This window comes from Oncorhynchus mykiss, chromosome 8 (genome assembly GCF_013265735.2).
Source record: "Oncorhynchus mykiss isolate Arlee chromosome 8, USDA_OmykA_1.1, whole genome shotgun sequence".
NCBI classification, from domain to species: Eukaryota; Metazoa; Chordata; class Actinopteri; order Salmoniformes; family Salmonidae; genus Oncorhynchus; species Oncorhynchus mykiss.
The window spans coordinates 60,191,195-60,210,056 of NC_048572.1; the positions used below are offsets into that span (position 1 = coordinate 60,191,195).

Here is an 18,862-nt window from a genome sequence, read left to right on the forward strand (position 1 = left end):
CATTTGGCTTGTCAAAAGCTGGACCCGGTTTATGCTGAAACAGCTGCATGCCTACCTTAGAACGAGAAAGAACAGATATGTCTACTACCTCTTCTTTCTTTCTCTATTTTTCACTGTACAGATTCCTTTCATCTGTAAAGCATGGAGCTATTCACGCATCTGTCGGACCTGCTTTTGGTTCCCCCTTCGTTGCATATTCAGGTACTCACATCCTTGACATTATCAACAGTAATAGCCTTTCCTTGTCTGTCAATGGCTCCTTCAGCAACTATGATTATATTCAGCCTTGAACCCCTGGATCGGCTCTGGGCATTAAGAAACACTGCATGAATGAACACTGTTGATTTTGCTTGAAGGGAATGCAAGGGAATACAATACACTACAACACTTGTGATCACTAAGCAGTACATCCCATTCAATGTAAAGCATAGATTAAAATGTGTTTATTGTTACATCTGCACATGTCAGATGTCACCTGTGCGTGTGTGTGTGTTTTACCTCAGATAGTTTCTGACACATATGTTCCTCCCAACCATCCTCAGGGGGCATCTCAGGGATCAGGACCCAGTCGGCCCCACAGGCCAGAGCACTGACTAGAGCCAGGTACCTACACACGCATACACACACGCACGCAAACACACACACATTGGAATATAATAAACTATAAATAACTACATGCAAACACAAACCCATTTGTATGTATTATGAACAAACATTTTCAAAGCAAGACCGCTGAGAGCCCATAGCTAAATTCCAGCAAGGAAATACACAAGAATAAAGCAGGAAGTCAGAGCAGCAAATAAATGTCATTCCATACCCACAATGCCTTCCCATGACCTCTAGCACAAACGTCCTCTGGTGGCTGAGAGAAAGGAGAGAAGTTTGTGTAAAGGTTGAGTGTGTACAAACAACACCACTGAGCTGTAATATGTACCCTTTATTAAATTCACTGGATGCTTCCCAAATACATAGTGCACTATATAGGGAATAGGGTGCCATTTGGGACACACTTGCTATACTGTTTCTGTCAGTACCTCTGTGCAGTAGTCATGATGGCGTCTACCACCTCTATGATTCTGTGCAGGGCAGAGTCTGTCCCGATGGTCATGTCAGTGCCACAGAAGTCGTTGTCGATGGAGCCCACCATTCCCACGATGTGCAGCTCTGAGTTGTTCTGGGCAGCCTCCTCATCAATCAGACCTTTAAACAGGATACACAAGACCACAATTTAACCCACTGGTTTTACTACTGAGTAATGTACACGCATAGGTGGAATGGCTGTATACAGGCTTTGGTATACAGACTTTGGTAATACCTAGTAATACATGTCTTACTACATATCATGTGGGAAAATACATTTTTTTGCAATTTGCGTGGGAAATGAGTTATCTAATTTAGTGATGGAGTAGATTACTGTGAACATTTGGTCCACTACATGGACTACAACGTTCAGTTACCCTGTTGAACAAGTTCTTCCAGTAGTCCGCTCCACTCTTCTCTGAAGAGGTTGGCCCCCGTGAGGCTACCGTCCCCTCCGATCACACACAGGTTGGTGATGCCACGCAGAACCAGTTGGTGGGCAGCCTTTAGACGCCCCTCGTGGCTGCGGAACTCCTTGCAGCGGGCACTGCCAATGACTGTGCCACCCTGACAGGAAAACACAACAGCTAAGAATTCAAATGAATGGATGAATGACAGTTGGAAAGATGGATTGCTGGATGGATGACAATTTCATTGATGGATAGGTTGAGGTTGGATAGATAGATGAAGGAAGATTGGGTAGATGGATGAAGGATAGATGGAGGGATGGATGGATAAATGTGGATGGATGGATGTTGGATGAATGGGCAGATGACGGTTGGATGGATGGAACACAAAGCTCTAGACCAAACCAATGGATGGCATAATCTGACACAATGGAGCACTGCTGCAGTCATTGATATGCCTCATTAATTCAACCTCTCATTTAGTTTTTTTGTTGTGTTGTGTGGTGTGTTTTGTTGTTGTCATTAACTAACAGGTTCATGCAGAATCCATAATGACAAGGCACCTTCCACTCTGTTTAGCATCAGGCAGAAATGCAGCTGCGCTCATCTGTCACATGCAATTTGTGAATTACAAGTCTGGGACCACAAATATATTTATACCATTTGGGATTTTATTCTGGATTTATGGTTTAGTGAATAATTTGTCCCAAATGCTTTTAGGTTTTTTTTTATATTTAGGACTAGCTTATTTCTTGCTGCCCATTCTGAAACTGACTGCAGCTCTTTGTTACATAGACACACAGGCTTTACTCAGTGCCAGTGGTTTTAAAAAGTATGGGGTCTAGACCGATGCCCTTGGGAATGCCTGGCTACCTGGGTTGTGTTGGAGAGGCTTCCATTAAAGAACACTGTGTTCCATTAGACAGGTAACTCTCCTTCACAATATAGTAGGGGATGTAAAGCCATAACACATCATTTTTCCAGCAGCAGATTATGATTGATAATGTCAATCATCAGCTGCACTGAAAGTCTAACAAAACAGCCCCCAGAGTTTTCTGACAAAACATTTTTCTCAGACATTTGCGTAAGTGCCGTACATGTTGAATGCTCTTCACCATAAGCGTGCTGAAAGTCTGTTGCTAATTTGTTTACTTTGAAATAGCATTGTATCTGGTCAAACACAATTTTTTCCAAAAGTTGACTAAGGGTCGGTAACAGGCTAATTGGCTTAAGGGTGCTTTGCTATTCTTAGCTAGCGGAATAACTTTCAACTCATATTCCTAGCATTGTATACTGTACATGGCCTATGGGAATTCTAAAGAAATCCCTAGTATTTTGCCTGCTTACCACTTGTAACATGCTGGAGACACTTTCCCATGATGCCTCTTCAATGTTATCTCCACCGTCTACCATACCCTGGTAACCCTGCAAGGAGAAAAGAAACCTTAACATTGGCCTATATTTCCTCATTTCCGAACATCTTCACCACTTATAATGTTGTTACATAGTATCAGTCATTGACTCTACAACGCAGCTTTGCTATCAGGGATATTGACATTGACTTTGAGATGACGATGCTAAATCATGCTAACTACTGCCTGTAAAAGTAAACAACAGATTATCATAGATACTGTCACTACTGGCCTCCATAGACAACTCAAGGTATCCTACATCCTCTATTGAGTCAGACAGATTGTAACAATAATCAACAAGACCATGGAAATCAAAGGGCACATATATACCAATACTAATCAGTGGGAATAGGGGACAGGTGTGTGTGATGAAAGTTCCGGAGGGATCCGTGACAGTGAGGAATCGTTTAAGGCCAATATCACTCAGCTCCCTGCCTAGCAATAATGATGCAATGTGTAGCGATAATGAGGAGACTCCACCCAAAGTGGGGTCTGTATACTACCACAGGTGGAACCATGGCTTTGTCTAATACAGCTGTATTGACCCTCGGAGAAGAATAAACTTGGTTTGAGCTTTCACAGTGTCTGTTGAGTTCTTACTCTAATAATAGAACCTAACACCTCTTACTACTTTTGACCAGGACCCATAGGAATCTGGTCAAAAGTAGAGCACTATATAGGAAATAGTGCACTACTTCTGACCAGAACCAGATGGGCCCCGATCAAAAGTAGGGCACAAAATAGGAGACCTTATGGGCCCTGGTTAAAAGTATTGCACTATATAGGGCACTGGACAAAAATAGTGCACTATATAAAGAATAAGGTGCCATTTGGGACAAAACCAGTGAGTGTGATGTGAGCCTCCTCAACGGAATGCCTTTCATCACTCATTAAACACCAGAGTCTCTAACAATAGACAACACTTAAGCAAAGTTCCCTGCGACTGTTTCCACATGCTATCATTTTAACATTGGTGGAGGAAATCCCATTCAAGTCATGTGAACAATATTAGCATTTTTCGCGCATCATGTTCAAATCATCTAAGTGACTTTGTTGAGCTTCACCATAAATTGTAGATACTTTTGAATGATTTAGACATGATGCTTATATCAGTCCCATGACTTGAATGGGATTTGTGCCACAAATGCTAAAATGTTATCATGTGGAAACAGTGCTAGGGAAACAAAACCAACGCATGAATTGCTCTCCTACCTTATCCATAGACTGCTTACAGGGTAAGGAAACCAATGTGTCATTTTGTAATTTGGGCGAACAATCGCTTTAAGAAGCTACTTATCTATGGGAAACTACTCCCACTATCAACTGCCCCCATTTCCTATAAAGGGCCCCGGTCAAAAGTAGTGCACTATATAGGGAATAGAGTGCCATTTAGGACTGACCCCATTGTTAACTCGAAATGACACAACGACAAGGTTCCAGTTCAACAACGTTTACTAAACCATATTAGCACACTACATGGTTGCCATTGCACTCAGGCCAGGTTCATCCACAACGAGACTGCTGCGCAGGAGTACTAATAACAGAGTGAATGCCCCGTAAAAACAGAACTATAGGGATACTTAAAACATGAACTTAACACCCATGACATGGCAAAATGTTAGATAACCTTACTTCTCATTTTCATGACCCTCATTTGACAGAATAGCTTTGCCCCCTGAACACAGAGCTTGCCAGAGTTGATTTGTCTCAGTGTCAGTGGTAGAATGGTACAAGCCCCCAAGTAGTGTCTGTCATGATCTCACCTCATGGATGAAGTAGACTTTAGCTCCCACATAAATACCCATGCGGACAACAGCCCGGACCGCAGCATTCATACCTGCACAACGAGAGAGAGAGAGAGAGAGGTTGGAGAGAGAATTAAAAATGGCAGTACATGAATGGCTATTGCACTGGATGTTCCATCCAGTAGACTCCAGACTGAAAATACTCATCAGGGAGATGGAATGAATCACAGAGATAAATCAACCAAATTAAAGTGATGTCCCACTGAATCAAGGTTGTTTTCAATGAAATGACGTGGAATAGACGTTGAATTGACGTCTTTGCCCAGTGGGGTGCTTCGTCCAGCAGAGAAAGTTGCTTGCATAGCCATCGGCCATGTGTCATTGCATTAATTCAATATCTAATACATTTTCCATTTACAGTCTGAAAACTGATCATAATGATTATAAAAACTGCCATCTTAGTTGCAATGAAACTGTAAGCACTGGTACTGGTACTGTGGGTTGGCTAGTGCCAAGCAGTCATGCTAGGGTACCAGTACCGATATAAGATGAAGGAGATGAGTCTACACATGGAGAATGGCACAGATTTCTCAATGTGGATTAATAATGATAAACACTTCAAAAGTTATTAATCCACTGGAAGATTTCCTGAAGCATGGCCAATGGTTCTGTGAGTCATTATAGAAATCCCCCTACATACAGAACAAACTGATATTTTCTGGCAGGTAAGACTTGCAAGTGGTTTTTACTAACATCATGTGAGGAAATATGCATACCGCATTCTTTAGTTTACAAGGTGGAGTGGTTATGCAAATTGGCCGCACCTGGATTCTGATGGATTCTGATGAGACATTGGCCTGATACAAACTTGGCCAAGAGGTTGTGAGGTTGAGTCCCAAGTTATCCAGGGGACCATGATACAACATTCTAAAAACATTCTTGTCCACAAACAGGGAACTAGATAACACTTGCAGGGGACGATGACTGGTTGAATTAATGTCCATTATACATTTGAAAATAAAATATTCTCAATAACATTTGACACAGCGTTTTCACGTGCTCAAATGTCATCACATGTGTAGTTGGCATGGCATCACATGTTGAAATTTTGCATCACCATTTTGTCACTTTTATTTCAAATGAGATCATGTTTTCTTCACGTTGTTACATGTTATCACAGTAACTTCACATAAAATAACGTGATCACGTTTTTCCCAAAGATTGGAAAGCTGCCGCGGTCATCCCCCTCTTCAAAGGGGGAGATACTCTGGACCCTAACTGCTACAGACTTATATCTATCCTACCCTGCCTTTCTAAGGTCTTCGAAAGCCAAGTTAACAAACAGATTACTGACCATTTCGAATCCCACCGTACCTTCTCCGCTATGCAATCTGCTTTCAGAGCTGGTCATGGGTGCACCTCAGCGACGCTCAAGGTCCTAAACAATATCATAACCGCCATCGATAAGAGACATTACTGTGCAGCCGTATTCATCGACCTGGCCAAGGCTTTCGACTCTGTCAATCACCACAATCTTATCGGCAGACTCAACAGCCTTGGTTTCTCAAATTGCCTCGCCTCGCCTGGTTCACCAACTACTTCTCTGATAGAGTTCAGTGTGTCAAATCGGAGGGCCTGTTGTCCGGACCTCTGGCAGTCTCTATGGGGGTGCCACAGGGTTAAATTCTCGGGCCGACTCTCTTCTCTGTATACATCAATGATGTCGCTCTTGCTGCTGGTGATTCTCTGATCCACCTCTACACAGACGACACCATTCTGTATACCTCTGGCCCTTCTTTGGACACTGTGTTAATTAACTAACCTCCAAACGAGCTCCAATGATATACAACTCTCCTTCCGTGGCCTCCAACTGTCATGTATTGTCATGTTGTGTCTTTCTGTCCTTTCCTTTCACCCTGTCTCCCTCTGCTGGTCGTATTAGGTTACCTTTTCTCCCCCGCTTTCCCCCAGCTGTTCCTTGTCTCCTCTTGACTACCTCGTCACCCCTTCTCCCACCTGTTCCCCTTTTCCCTCTGATTAGTCCCCTATATCTCTCTCTGTTTTTGTTCCTGTCCTTGTCGGATTCTTGTTTGTTGTGTTTCATGCCTGAGCCAGACTATCGTCATGTTTGCTGTAACCTTGTCCTGTCCTGTCGGAATCTGCCGGTCTATCTGAGCCTACCTATGTTTGGTTATTAAAGAAGCTCTGTTTAAGTTAGTTCGCTTTTGGGTCCTCATTCACTCCCCGTAACAGAAGAATCCGACCAAGAATGGACCCAGCGACTTCGGATCCTCTCCACTCAGCCGTCGAGATCCAGGGAGCGATGCTAGGCAGACACGAGCAGGAATTGTCTGCTGCTCGACATGCCGTTGAGACCCTGGCCACCCAAGTCTCCAACCTCACAGAACAGGTTCACCATCTCCGCCTCGATCCACCGGCCACTTCCAGGGCTTTCGAATCTCCGGAGCCCAGAATCAATAACCCGCCGTGTTACTCTGGGGAGCCCACTGAATGCCGCTCGTTCCTCACCCAGTGTGATATTGTGTTTTCTCTCCAGCCCAACACTTACTCCAGGAGCACTGCTCGTGTCGCCTACGTCATATCTCTCCTTATTGGACGGGCTCGTGAGTGGGGCACGGCAATCTGGGAGGCAAGGGCTGAGTGTACTAACCAGTATCAGGACTTTAAGGAGGAGATGATACGGGTTTTTGATCGATCTGTTTTTGGGGAGGAGGCTTCCAGGGTCCTGTCTTCCCTATGTCAAGGTAATCGATCCATAACAGACTACTCTATTGAGTTTCGCACTCTTGCTGCCTCCAGTGGCTGGAACGAGCCGGCTTTGCTCGCTCGTTTTCTGGAGGGTCTCCGCGCAGAGGTAAAGGATGAGATTCTCTCCCGGGAGGTCCCTTCCAGCGTGGATTCCCTGATTGAACTCGCTATTCGCATTGAGCGACGGGTTGATCTTCGTCACCGAGCTCGTGGAAAGGAGCTCGCGTTCTCCGTTGCCCCCCTCTCCGCATCACTACCATCTTCCTCTGCCGGCTCGGGAGCTGAGCCTATGCAGCTGGGAGGTATCCGCATCTCGACTAAGGAGAGGGAACGGAGAATCACCAACCGCCTCTGTCTCTATTGCGGTTCTGCTGGTCATTTTGTCACTTCATGTCCAGTAAAAGCCAGAGCTCATCAGTAAGCGGAGGGCTACTGGTGAGCGCTACTACTTCTGTCTCTCCTTCAAGATCCTGCACTACCTTGTCGGTCCATCTACGCTGGACCGGTTCGTCAGCTTCCTGCAGTGCCTTAATAGACTCTGGGGCGGAGGGCTGTTTTATGGACGAGACCTGGGCTCGGGAACATGACATTCCTCTCAGACAGTTAAGGGAGTCCACGGCCTTGTTCGCCCTGGATGGTAGTCCTCTCCCCAGGATTCAGCGTGAGACGCTACCTTTAACCCTCACTGTTTCTGGTAATCATAGCGAAACCATTTCTTTTTTGATTTTTCGTTCACCTTTTACACCTGTTGTTTTGGGCCATCCCTGGCTAGTTTGTCATAATCCTTCCATTAATTGGTCTAGTAATTCTATCCTCTCCTGGAACGTCTCTTGTCATGTGAAATGTTTAATGTCTGCTATCCCTCCTGTTTCCTCTGTCTCTTCTTCACAGGAGGAGCCTGGTGATTTGACAGGGGTGCCGGAGGAATATCACGATCTGCGCACGGTGTTCAGTCGGTCCAGGGCCACCTCTCTTCCTCCACACCGGTCGTATGATTGTAGTATTGATCTCCTTCCGGGAACCACTCCCCCCCGGGGTAGACTATACTCTCTGTCGGCTCCCGAACGTAAGGCTCTCGAGGATTATTTGTCTGTAGCTCTTGACGCCGGTACCATAGTCCCCTCCTCCTCTCCCGCCGGAGCGGGGGTTTTTTTTGTCAAGAAGAAGGACGGGTCTCTGCGCCCCTGCATAGATTATCGAGGGCTGAATGACATAACAGTTAAGAATCGTTATCCGCTTCCTCTTATGTCTTCAGCCTTCGAGATCCTGCAGGGAGCCAGGTTTTTCACTAAGTTGGACCTTCGTAACGCTTACCATCTCGTGCGCATCAGGGAGGGGGACGAGTGGAAGACGGCGTTTAACACTCCGTTAGGGCACTTTGAATACCGGGTTCTTCCTTTCGGCCTCGCTAACGCTCCAGCTGTCTTTCAGGCATTAGTCAATGATGTCCTGAGAGACATGCTGAACATCTTTGTTTTCGTTTACCTTGACGATATCCTGATTTTTTCACCGTCACTCCAGATTCATGTTCAGCACGTTCGACGTGTCCTCCAGCGCCTTTTAGAGAATTGTCTTTTTGTGAAGGCTGAGAAGTGCACTTTTCATGCCTCCTCTGTCACATTTCTTGGTTCTGTTATTTCCGCTGAAGGCATTAAGATGGATCCCGCTAAGGTCCAAGCTGTCATTGATTGGCCCGCCCCTAAGTCACGCGTCGAGCTGCAGCGCTTTCTCGGCTTCGCGAACTTCTATCGTCGTTTCATCCGTAATTTCGGTCAGGTGGCAGCTCCTCTCACAGCCCTTACTTCTGTCAAGACGTGCTTTAAGTGGTCCGTTTCCGCCCAGGGAGCTTTTGATCTCCTCAAGAATCGTTTTACATCCGCTCCTATCCTTGTTACACCTGACGTCTCTAGACAGTTCGTTGTCGAGGTTGACGCGTCAGAGGTGGGCGTGGGAGCCATTCTTTCTCAGCGCTCCCTCTCTGACGACAAGGTCCACCCATGCGCGTATTTTTCTCATCGCCTGTCGCCGTCGGAACGTAACTATGATGTGGGAAACCGCGAACTGCTCGCCATCCGGTTAGCCCTAGGCGAATGGCGACAGTGGTTGGAGGGGGCGACCGTTCCTTTTGTCGTTTGGACTGACCATAGGAACCTTGAGTACATCCGTTCTGCCAAACGACTTAATGCGCGTCAGGCGCGTTGGGCGCTGTTTTTCGCTCGTTTCGAGTTCGTGATTTCTTATCGTCCGGGCTCTAAGAACACCAAGCCTGATGCTTTATCTCGTCTCTTCAGTTCTTCAGTAGCCTCCACTGACCCCGAGGGGATTCTCCCTGAGGGGCGTGTTGTCGGGTTGACTGTCTGGGGAATTGAGAGGCAGGTAAAGCAAGCGCTCACTCACACTCCGTCGCCGCGCGCTTGTCCTAGGAACCTTCTTTTCGTTCCCGTTCCTACTCGTCTGGCCGTTCTTCAGTGGGCTCACTCTGCCAAGTTAGCCGGCCACCCTGGCGTTCGGGGTACGCTTGCTTCCATTCGCCAGCGTTTTTGGTGGCCCACCCGGGAGCATGACACGCGTCGTTTCGTGGCTGCTTGTTCGGTCTGCGCGCAGACTAAGTCCGGTAACTCTCCTCCTGCCGGCCGTCTCAGGCCGCTTCCCATTCCCTCTCGACCGTGGTCTCACATCGCCTTAGATTTTGTCACCGGACTGCCTTCGTCAGCGGGGAAGACTGTTATTCTTACGGTTGTCGATAGGTTCTCTAAGGCGGCTCATTTCATTCCCCTTGCTAAGCTTCCTTCTGCTAAAGAGACGGCACAAATCATCATCGAGAATGTTTTCAGAATTCATGGCCTTCCGTCAGACGTCGTTTCGGACAGAGGTCCGCAATTCACGTCTCAATTTTGGAGGGAGTTTTGCCGTTTGATTGGGGCTTCCGTTAGTCTCTCTTCCGGCTTTCACCCCCAGTCTAACGGTCAAGCAGAACGGGCCAATCAGACTATTGGTCGCATCTTACGCAGTCTTTCTTTTCGCAACCCTGCGTCTTGGTCAGAACAGCTCCCCTGGGCAGAATACGCCCACAACTCGCTTCCTTCGTCTGCGACCGGGCTATCTCCTTTTCAGAGTAGCCTCGGGTACCAGCCTCCGCTGTTCTCATCTCAGTTCGCCGAGTCCAGCGTCCCCTCCGCTCAGGCTTTTGTCCAACGTTGCGAGCGCACCTGGAAGAGGGTCAGGTCTGCACTTTGCCGTTATAGGACGCAGACTGCGAGGGCTGCTAATAAGCGTAGAACTAAGAGTCCTAGATATTGTCGCGGTCAGAGAGTTTGGCTCTCCACTCAGAACCTTCCCCTTAAGACGGCTTCTCGCAAGTTGACCCCGCGGTTCATTGGTCCGTTCCGTATTTCTCGGGTCATTAATCCTGTCGCAGTTCGACTTCTTCTTCCGCGATACCTTCGTCGCGTCCACCCGGTCTTCCATGTCTCCTGTATCAAGCCCGTTCTTCGCGCCCCCGCTCGTCTCCCCCCCCCCCCCATCCTTGTCGAGGGCGCACCCATCTACAGGGTCCGCAGGATTTTGGACATGCGTCCTCGGGGCCGTGGTCACCAGTACCTCGTTGATTGGGAGGGGTACGGTCCTGAGGAGAGGAGTTGGGTTCCCTCTCGGGACGTGCTGGACCGTGCGCTGATCGAGGATTTCCTCCGTTGCCGCCAGGTTTCCTCCTCGAGTGCGCCAGGAGGCGCTCGGTGAGTGGGGGGGTACTGTCATGTATTGTCATGTTGTGTCTTTCTGTCCTTTCCTTTCACCCTGTCTCCCTCTGCTGGTCGTATTAGGTTACCTTTTCTCTCCCGCTTTCCCCCAGCTGTTCCTTGTCTCCTCTTGACTACCTCGTCACCCCTTCTCCCACCTGTTCCCCTTTTCCCTCTGATTAGTCCCCTATATCTCTCTCTGTTTTTGTTCCTGTCCTTGTCGGATTCTTGTTTGTTGTGTTTCATGCCTGAGCCAGACTATCGTCATGTTTGCTGTAACCTTGTCCTGTCCTGTCGGAATCTGCCGGTCTATCTGAGCCTACCTATGTTTGGTTATTAAAGAAGCTCTGTTTAAGTTAGTTCGCTTTTGGGTCCTCATTCACTCCCCGTAACACCAACTGCTCTAAACGCAAGTAAAACCAAATGCACGCTCTTCAACCGATTGCTGCCCGCACCTGCCTGCCTGTCCAGCATCACTACTCTGGACGGTTCTGACTTAGAATATGTGAACAACTACAAATACCTAAGTGTCTGGTTAGACTGTAAACTCTCCTTCCAGACTCACATTAAGCATCTCCAATCCAAAATTATATCTAGAATTGGCTTCCTATATCGCAACAAAGCATCCTTCACTCATGCTGCCAAACATACCCTCGTAAAACTGACCATCCTACCGATCCTCGACTTCGGCGATGTCATTTACAAAATAGCCTCCAACACTCTACTCAACAAATTGGATGCAGTCTATCACAGTGCCATCCGTTTTGTCACCAAAGTCCCATATACTAACCACCACTGCGACCTGTATGCTCTCATTGGCTGGCCCTCGCTTCATACTCGTCGCCAAACCCACTGGCTCCAAGTCATCTACAAGTCTCTGCTAGGTAAAGCCCCGCCTTATCTCAGCTCACTGGTCACCATAGCAGCACCCACCCGTAGCACGCGCTCCAGAAGGTATATCTCACTGGTCACTGCACCTTTCCATATTTGCACCCCAGTATCTCTACTTGCACATTCATTATCCTACCTCATTTGCACACACTGTATATATACTTGTTCTATTGTATTATTGACTGTATGTTTGTTTATTCCATGTGTAACTATGTTGTTCTATGTGTCAAACTGCTTTGCTTTATCTTGGCGAGGTCACAGTTGCAAATGAGAACTTGTTCTCAACTAGCCTACCTTGTTAAATAAAGGTGAAATAAATCAAATAAAAAAGCTATTTTTTTCCATAAGGATTTAAGACAAATTAAAGTTATGAACAACTAGCCAATTTCCCAAATAGCCTAAGAAGTTACTGTTCTCCCAAAGTTGCGGCTTTTAAGAATAATGGAAATCGGAGTCTATAGGCTATTCTCAATCACAGCTTTATGAGTGATATAACAAACAATAGCCTATTAAAACAGGCTGATGAGGCAACGCAATTATTATCCAGTTCTCAAGACTGTAGACTTTGTTTCTATAACACCCATTATTTATAACCTAACTCACTACGGTAAAACAGCCTGTTCCTCATCAGCTGACTGTCACTTTGCTCCATCATATGTACGAGACACAGACACAGACAGACACACCTGTTCCATGCTGAATCTCCACCAGAAATAAATATTATATTTGCCTGCACTTAACCTCTGCTCAGGCTTCCAACAACAATATCTGGTCATGATTTGTCCAGATGTAGCATGCGATTTTGAGCTATAGCTCAACGGGGGTTTTACCAGAGGTGTTCATTTTATTTATTTAGCTAACACACCTGACTCCAATAATCAACTAATCATGATCTTCAGTTTAGAATGCACGTAGTTTAAATCAGCTGTGTTTGCTAGGGATGGGGGGGGGGGGGGGGGGGGGGGGGTGACACCAATCGGGCCCCCAAGGACTGGGATTGCCCAGGCCAGGTATAGCACAATATTTAGTGAGTACATAATCACGACAGGACAAAGGTTGACATCGCCCAACCCTATTGTGGAGAGCTAGAATTGTCATTACATGATCATAAATGAAACTTGTAGGCTCCTGTCACTGGTGCTCTGGTGAGAAAGGGAGTAGCCCACTACTCTACTCCCCACCACGTCACACTTCAATGACAGTTAGGCTATTATTGAAAATGTAGCCTACTACAGTATCCTAAGTTCAGTGGAAATCTCAGCCTACTGTAGCCTGTATGCCAATAAGACCGTCCATATTCAAAGAGTGCAATATTGTTACTGGATGACAGCCAGGCATGAAGCAATGAAGGACTGAGTCACTATTACTCTATTACTACCACAGTCCTTAACTGGGATGTCAGTTGGGTTTCCACATTATAGTAGCCTCCTGAGACTCATTTTTGTTCTCTCTAACGGACATTCGTTTTTGGTCCATATCTCTAAGACCATACTTGCCACTGTGTTAGGTCCTGTTGTACCTTTAAGAGGACATTCTGGGATTTTCAATGATACCATATGTGTATGAGTGTCACCTTGATCATTTCTTCTTTCTGGTTCTTCAAAATGGCAACCATCACAATTTCCATTACAATTAGCACATTTTATGGTAAGTGCGTGTAATTGTGTAATTATAATTTTTGTGAGTTTGATATTCAAATAGTTTCTAATAGGTAAATATCTCAGTAACAGTTTGGTGAGTTTTCATCTGGATGTTTTCTACCTATTTACTGTAATGTTACATTTTTCATATTATCAGCTGAGATCCACTGAGATAATTTTATGGAATATTTAAAATAAAATAAATGAAATAAAAATATTTATTTATTTTAATGTTCTTTGTAAGATGTTTTTTCCCACCCCAAACACTTATGTGGTGTAAAAAAAAATGTTTTTTAAAAATCCAAACCCTTTTTTTTGCTGGGTCTCAGGAGGATAGTCAGTTCGAGGAAGAGGAAAAGTGAGAGGTTTTACTCTGCCCAAAATCTGTCCACGAAAATAAGCCCAAGAAGTGAGGAATTTTTGTATGGAGATCAACAAGAGTGTAAAATTGGTCAACACATTTTGTTATTGCGAATTTGCTTGATCAAATAGAAGATGGTTAGGTTGTTATGAATGTTACGAATGGACTGATATAAGTGGATGCGTGTGAAGTTGAACCTGTTCTATAGATAGAGTATTCATTATGGATATAACCTGTTTAAGCATGGACATTGCCATTTTAAAGTAGTCAACAGGGTGGGAATTACTATGAGTTGGGAGCAATAGGCCAATGAAGAAGAAAATGGAATACTTTAAATGGAGATAGCCTAAATGGCACTGCCCATAATGTCATAGACGTTATAATGGCAGATACAAAGATGAGTCCTCTATCTCTATGGCCTGTTGTTCACACCTGTATGTGACCTCTCATTGGCTAGAAAGGTCCCGCCAGATCTCGCCTCCTCCCACCTGTGTTCCATCTTTGAGGACATGTATTTCCATTGTTACAGTAGTCACTTGACTATCTTGTCAATATAATATACAATCTTTGGAATAGTGACACATAGAGGCAAAACCAATGATGTGGGCGGCAGGGTAGCCTAGTGGTTAGAGCGTTGGACTAGTAACCGGAAGGTTGCGAGTTCAAACCCCCGAGCTGACATGGTACAAATCTGTCGTTCTGCCCCTGAACAGGCAGTTAACCCACTGTTCCCAGGCCGTCATTGAAAATAAGAATTTGTTCTTAACTGACTTGCCTGGTTAAATAAAGGTAAAAAAAAAAAAAAAAAAAATGTACAGTTGAAGTCAGGATACAGTGTATTTCACAACACAGGCGTATGTACGCATACAACCTCTTCTTTTCAGCACTACTGACCAATCGAGATAGAAGCAAGCAAAGTAAAAAACATCAGGCCAGTGAAACACAGAGACATAACACTGTGTTTGAAGGCTATAAGTAAGGCCACAATATTAGGGCCATGCGCAGTAACAATCTTTAAAGCTGTAGAGTAGGGTTGGGTGATACACTATATATACAAAAGTATGTGGACACCCCTTCAGATTAGTGTATTCGGGTATTTCAGCCACACCCATTGCTGACAGGTGTATAAAATCGAACACACAGCCATGCAATCTCCACAGACAAACTGGCAGAATTGGCAGAAGAATGGCCTTACTGAAGAGCTCAGTGACTTTCAACATGGCACCGTCATAGGATGCCACCTTTCCAACAAGTCAGTTCGTCAAGTTTCTGCCCTGTTACAGCTGCCCCGGTCAAATGTAAGTGTTGTTATTGTGAAGTGGAAACATCTAGGAAAAAACATCGGCTCAGATGCGAAGTTTTAGGCCACACAAGCTCACAGAACGGGACCACCGAGTACTCAAGTCCACAGTTGCAACACTCACTACCAAGTTCCAAATTGCCTCTGGAAGCAATGTCAGCACAAGAACTGTTCGTTGGGAGCTTCACAAAATGGGTTTTCATGGGCAATCACCATGCACAATGTCATCTGGCAGTCCGACGGATGAATCTGGCTTTGGCGGATGCCAGGATAATGCTACCTGCCCCAATGCATAGTGCCAACTGTAGTTTGGTGGATGAGGAATAATGGTTTTTCATGGTTAGGACTAGGCCTCTTAGTTCCAGTGAAGGGAAATGTTAACACTACAGCATAAAATGAGATTCTATACGATTTTGTGCTTCCAACTTTGTGGCAACAGTTTGGGGAAGGCCCTTTCCTGTTTCAGCATGACAATGCCCCTGTGCTCACGCAGAAATGGTTTGTCGTGATCAGTGTGAAAGAACTTGACTGGCCTGCACAGGGGCAACCCCATCGAACACTTTTGGGATGAATTGGAACGCCGACTGCGAGCCTTACATAATCGCTCAACATCAGTGCCTAACCTCACTAGTTCTCTTCCCAGAAGGTTGAAGGTCATGTAGTGTACGTCAGCTTTTAACAAGGCTGGAGAACTGACAGTGTACAAGATCGTGTTTGTGAGCAGAATAGAACAGATCACATTAACTGGGATATTCCTTCTCATGGGAGCTGAAAGCCACGCCTGCAATATTATGATAGGCTGCCACTTCTACAGTATGCTGCCAATTAGCAAGTAATGTTGCATGTTGTCAACAGAAGAGTCAGTGAAGGCACATAACATTACTGGCATGTATTGCTCATGGCAGCCAGTTGCCTGTAAATTATTGTGAATTTTACAATAACTTACTGACAAATGTTTTTCAGTTAATTAAGAAAATATAAATTCACAGCAACTTCTAACATCAAGTTGCTGTTAAATTGCTGGAAAATGCACAATAACTACAGAGCAGCTTGTTGGTGACACATGCTCTTACAACATTTGCAGAACAGATAGTGTCAAATGAGGTGCTCAACTTGCACTGGCATAACCCTCAAACTTAATCTGCAACAACACTTCCACTGATGGTTGGCACAAATATACATATATTTGACTGTGTCCCCAAATATGCTAATGAACCCCACCAGTACATTGCCCCCACCTATCAAAGCGCAGCGAGGATCGTACCTTATATTAAAAATATTTGGTGAAAAAATGTCCCGTTATACAGTTGAAGTCGGAAGTTTACATACACCTTAGCCAAATACGTTTAAACTCAGTTTTTCACAATTCCTGACATTTAATCATAGTAAAAATCCATGTCTTAGGTCAGATAGGATCACCACTTTATTTTAAGAATGTGAAATGTCAGAATAATAGTAGAGAGAATGATTTATTTCAGCTTTTAATTCTTTCATCACATTCCCAGTGGGTCAGAAGTTTACATACACTCAATTAGTATTTGGTAGCATTGCCATTAAATTGTTTAACTTGGGTCAAACGTTTCGGGTAGCCTTCCACAAGCTTCCCACAATAGGTTAGGTGAATTTTGGCCCATTCCTCCTGACAGAGCTGGTGTAACTGAGTCAGGTTTGTAGGCCTCCTTGCTAACACACGCTTTTTCAGTTCTGCCCACAAATCGTCTATGGGATTGAGGTCAGGGCTTCGTGATGGCCAATCCAATACCTTGACTTTGTTGTCCTTAAGCCATTTTGCCACAACTTTGGAAGTATACTTGGGGTCATTGTCCATTTGGAAGACCCAGTCTTGAAATGTTGCTTCAATATATCCACATAATTTTCCATCTTCATGATGCCATCTATTTTGTGAAGTGCACCAGTCCCTCCTGCAGCAAAGCACACCCACAACATGATGCTGCCACCCCCTGCTTCACGATTGGGATGGTGTTCTTCGGCTTGCACGCCTCCCCCTTTTTCCTCCAAACATAACATCATTTTCCAAGCTGTTTAAAGGCACAGTCAACTTAGTGTATGTAAACTTCTGACCCACTGGAATTGTGATACAGTGAATTATAAGTGAAACTATCTGTCTGTAAACAATTGTTGAAATACAGTGCCTTGCGAAAGTATTCGGCCCCCTTGAACTTTGCGACCTTTTGCCACATTTCAGGCTTCAAACATAAAGATATAAAACTGTATTTTTTTGTGAAGAATCAACAACAAGTGGGACACAATCATGAAGTGGAACGACATTTATTGGATATTTCAAACTTTTTTAACAAATCAAAACCTGAAAAATTGGGCGTGCAAAATTATTCAGCCCCCTTAAGTTAATACTTTGTAGAGCCACCTTTTGCTGCGATTACAGCTGTAAGTCGCTTGGGGTATGTCTCTATCAGTTTTGCACATCAAGAGACTGACATTTTTTCCCATTCCTCCTTGCAAAACAGCTCGAGCTCAGTGAGGTTGGATGGAGAGCATTTGTGAACAGCAGTTTTCAGTTCTTTCCACAGATTCTCGATTGGATTCAGGTCTGGACTTTGACTTGGCCATTCTAACACCTGGATATGTTTATTTTTGAACCATTCCATTGTAGATGTTGCTTTATGTTTTGGATCATTGTCTTGTTGGAAGACAAATCTCCGTCCCAGTCTCAGGTCTTTTGCAGACTCCATCAGGTTTTCTTCCAGAATGGTCCCGTATTTGGCTCCATCCATCTTCCCATCAATTTTAACCATCTTCCCTGTCCCTGCTGAAGAAAAGCAGGCCCAAACCATGATGCTGCCACCACCATGTTTGACAGTGGGGATGGTGTGTTCAGCTGTGTTGCTTTTACGCCAAACATAACGTTTTGCATTGTTGCCAAAAAGTTCAATTTTGGTTTCATCTGACCAGAGCACCTTCTTCCACATGTTTAGTGTGTCTCCCAGGTGGATTGTGGCAAACTTTAAATGACACTTTTTATGGATATCTTTAAGAAATGGCTTTCTTCTTGCCACTCTTCCATAAAGGCCAGATTTGTGCAATATACGACTGATTGTTGTCCTATGGACAGAGTCTCCCACCTCAGCTGTAGATCTCTGCAGTTCATCTAGAGTGATCATGGGCCTCTTGGCTGCATCTCTGATCAGTCTTCTCCTTGTATGAGCTGAAAGTTTAGAGGGACGGCCAGGTCTTGGTAGATTTGCAGTGGTCTGATACACCTTCCATTTCAATATTATCGCTTGCACAGTGCTCCTTGGGATGTTTAAAGCTTGGGAAATATTTTTGTATCCAAATCCGGCTTTAAACTTCTTCACAACAGTATCTCGGACCTGCCTGGTGTGTTCCTTGTTCTTCATGATGCTCTCTGCGCTTTTAACGGACCTCTGAGACTATCACAGTGCAGGTGCATTTATACGGAGACTTGATTACACACAGGTGGATTGTATTTATCATCATTAGTCATTTAGGTCAACATTGGATAATTCAGAGATCCTCACTG

General features: G+C 44.9%; 1 protein-coding gene across 2 annotated transcripts in view; it reads right to left on the reverse strand.

Annotated features, from left to right (window-relative positions):
* LOC110530255 (ATP-dependent 6-phosphofructokinase, platelet type) overlaps positions 1-18,862 on the reverse strand; it is a 41,167-nt gene that overhangs the window by 20,458 nt on the left and 1,847 nt on the right. For both annotated transcript variants that reach the window (XM_021613168.2, XM_021613166.2), the window contains exons 2-7: positions 4,663-4,736; positions 2,835-2,912; positions 1,458-1,647; positions 1,035-1,200; positions 818-862; positions 499-607 (exon numbers count right to left, since the gene is read on the reverse strand). In XM_021613168.2, coding sequence (XP_021468843.1) covers positions 499-607; positions 818-862; positions 1,035-1,200; positions 1,458-1,647; positions 2,835-2,912; positions 4,663-4,736 — 662 coding nt within the window. The remainder of the gene's footprint in view (positions 1-498; positions 608-817; positions 863-1,034; positions 1,201-1,457; positions 1,648-2,834; positions 2,913-4,662; positions 4,737-18,862) is intronic.